General features: G+C 41.8%; 1 protein-coding gene across 1 annotated transcript; it reads left to right on the top strand.

Moving 5' to 3' along the window:
• Window positions 1-685: 685 nt before the first annotated feature.
• SARC_05120 (hypothetical protein) lies at window positions 686-3,067 on the top strand (the record flags this gene model as incomplete). The annotated part of the gene is made up of 4 exons (XM_014301028.1): window positions 686-813; window positions 888-1,274; window positions 1,951-2,034; window positions 2,962-3,067. 4 exons carry the CDS (start codon window positions 686-688, stop codon window positions 3,065-3,067), a joined length of 705 nt encoding a protein of 234 aa, XP_014156503.1.
• Window positions 3,068-3,485: the final 418 nt, after the last annotated feature.

Genomic DNA, 3,485 nt, shown 5'->3' on the forward strand with positions numbered 1-3,485 from the left:
TAGTACTATATATATACTATATATATATATATATATATATATATATATATATATATATATATATATATATATATATATATATATATATATATATATATATATATATATATATATATATATATATATATATATATATAAATAAATATATATATATAGTAAATATAACAATATGTAATTCTGTGCAATCGTAAACCTTATACACATAAACCTATAAACTTGTGAATGTATTATTATGAGCATGTAACGTATATTTTTTGTATTAAGGACTTCTATGCCTACTATATTTGTATTATAATATTCAAATGTAAACGTACGTTTTTCTATGCACAACGTGTACGAGAATATATCTGCACATTCTTTATCTCTAATAAAATGTCAAGGGATAAAAATGTTCACGCAGTTGTTTTTTTGCTAAACTTTGTATGATGAAACTTGTGTTTGCTATATTGCCAACCGGACGCGCAAGTTTTCTCCAAACCGGCAACTCTTCCCCTTCTGATAACAAACGGCTGAACTTATTTTATCCCTTATTGAATATATCTTGTAACGGATTAATCTGACATCCGCTATAGAATGGCGAGGTAGGTAATAATCAATATCTCTACATCCTATATGTGTAAAGAGTATTCCGAATGCAGTCTCGTGTCTGCAACCCCGTTTCTCACCCAACCATTGGTTTCTACCAATGTCAACATCACTCGACAGGGAAGTGGATGCTCCACCCAGAGCTCAGGCCCACGAGCACCTCCGAGACCCAACTCTCACGCACAAGGACCGGCACATACTACCAACAGCACAGGACAGGGAGGCAATGTGCACTCACCACGCAGCTACTATGATAGCGATGGAAACGCTCCAAATAGACTTGTACCCCCTCTCCCGCCCAGAAAGGGTGTTAGCCCTACGGACACTCCTAGGGGGAGTGGCGGTAGTAATAGTATAGGTGGTAATAGCGGGGGTGAGAATAACAAGGGTGGTAACGGTAACGGTATGAATAATCAGCCTGCGCCGGGTAGTAAATATAGTTACAACAGTAATGGTATTGGTAAGAAACTTAATAGCGGTCAGATCAATATACTCACGAAGCGAATTAGCGCAAATAATAATAACATCTCACCGAACGGGTCCGTTAAGGCCGTGAAGGCCCCAAAAGTGAGTGACCTGGACAGTACAAAAAGGACCGGTGAAGAGGAGTTGGTCATACCGGAAAACTACTCCCCGGTACCCTCGCAGAGGTTTGAGGAGGTTTACAAACGAGGGGACATCCTCGGCAGGTACGCACGGCTGTGTATGTCTCTGGTGATTCTGTAGCTCTCAGTGCATCTACACCGAAATCGCTCCCCAAAATTAGGGGGACGATGTACCAAAAAATGAGGTCCACGGATTTGAAACGGCCGTTCCTGATATTTTTGGGATTGTGATGTTCGTTCGTTTTTTGGTTTTTTGAAAATACACCTGCGTTTTCGATATGAGGGGGCCACTCTTTTTGCGTACATCATCCCAGCGAAATTCATGTCCACATCTACATCTTCGGTACAGCATAGAAATTGAAAATAGGAGCGCTACTCCCTCACCTGTAGGTCTCTAATATATATATATATATATATGTATGTATATATATATATATATAATATCTATATCTATATATATATATATATATAATATATATTATTATATATATGTATGTATATATATATATATATATACTATATCTATATCTATATATATATATGTGTGTGTGTGTGTGCACCGAAACCTCCGTCACTATGGTTCGTGATGCTCATAACTGCGTAGTGGTGTCTTCTACGGTTGTTCGTGTTGGTGTATCTGTGCACCGACGCATTCTCCACAATAGTAATCGCCCGAGTTGTACATTTGCCTATCCTGTGGAAACCCTATCAGCTCTGCTAACGCTTTTGTGCGCTCATTCGCAACTTTTAACATGCGTAGCGGTGCGTTTGGCACAGTCAACAAATGCACACGGATAAGCGACCCTTCCCAAACCTTTGCCGTCAAAATCATTGAGAGGAAAAAGTAAGTGCGTTCTTGCCTAGCAACGCCTGTGAGCGTACTGTTGGGGAAGGTAGTGCGGTGCTTGATGAGTAGTGTCTGGTTGCGTAGCAAATACAGTGTATAGGTCGCTTATACCATACGGTATGAGGTTTGTGGTATCGATAGATGGCATTTATGTGCAGCATGAGCAGCGTGTAGCAAACTGACTCCTGTGGTCGTATATTGTGTCGCATATCGTGTCGTATATTAAGCTGGTTTAGTTAGCTCCAGCCCGGGGATCCATACAATACCCCTCGCGTGATACATTCACCTCCGCTTCTCGGGCGTTCGTGAACCGTGTGCGATTGGATTAGTGATATGTAAACTTCTCTCATTCAGCACCCGAGTCAGTCAGCGCATTGAAACGCAAACGGCGCCCATAACGAGCGTGCATGCTGTAGATTTTATTATATCTGTAGAAGTGATGTGACGTGATACGTTTGCGATGGCTTACCCAGACAGTTATTATTTATACTGTGTTCATTATATCTGTGGAAGTGATACAACACGATACGTTTGCGACGGCTTACCCAAACAGTTATTATTTATACTGTGCCAGTTTCGTCTCTCTCTCTACAACAGCCCATTTGCTCGGTAGTCGTCCGAGTATAAGCCTGGCCCATCTCACTGGGGGTTGGCTGTATCCATGCGCTGTGTCTTGTGGCCTGTTTCTTTCATTAGTCCGTTCACTTCAATTCTCCGCAATCTGTAAAGGCCCCTCTTCCAGTACACTCTGTATTTGAGCATTAGAAAGCAAACAACAGTACATACGTGTGTGTGGGGTACAATCGATAATCCGATTCAGTCCTATTCTGGTTGAGCGACCCGAACACCCATGCTAATGCAACCTCGACATCCTCAACTAAAACCCTAAAACCTTGAAAACCCTAACCCCCCCACGTCTCTCAGGTTTAAATTAAGGCCTATGGTGCAGATTGCATTGCAGCGAGAAGTGGCTGTCATGAAGATGTGCTCGCACGTATGTGGTCTGAAACGGCTGGCGTCTAGGGCTTAGTGTTGAGACCTTTCCTGCAACACGCCTGCGTGGCATTTGTTATGCACTATTGTACATCATGTTTCAAACTTGCTAATGCATAGTTCGTTCATTTGTGTACTGAGATGCCGTGAGTGTTACCTTAGTTGTTTTCAAGCATCCTCTGCAGTCGCGTGCAGTTGCATACGACATAGCAATAGAGACACTATCAGTAGAGTATCACACCAGCCGGAGAAGTGTGCTTGTGAATTTTCCGTGACCGCTCAGATCGAAGACAACCCTTTTTTACCACCAGTGGTTGACTGTATGTGTACGTGTGTACACAGGCTTTTGTACATTTATATGTCCTTGTGTATCTGAATATGGACTCCGCACGCCCATGATACTTGATCCACAGCTGTGCGTATCTCGTATATACTTCCATACCTCCATACAGTCA

Source organism: Sphaeroforma arctica (genome assembly GCF_001186125.1).
Source record: "Sphaeroforma arctica JP610 unplaced genomic scaffold supercont1.315, whole genome shotgun sequence".
Taxonomy (NCBI): domain Eukaryota; class Ichthyosporea; order Ichthyophonida; genus Sphaeroforma; species Sphaeroforma arctica.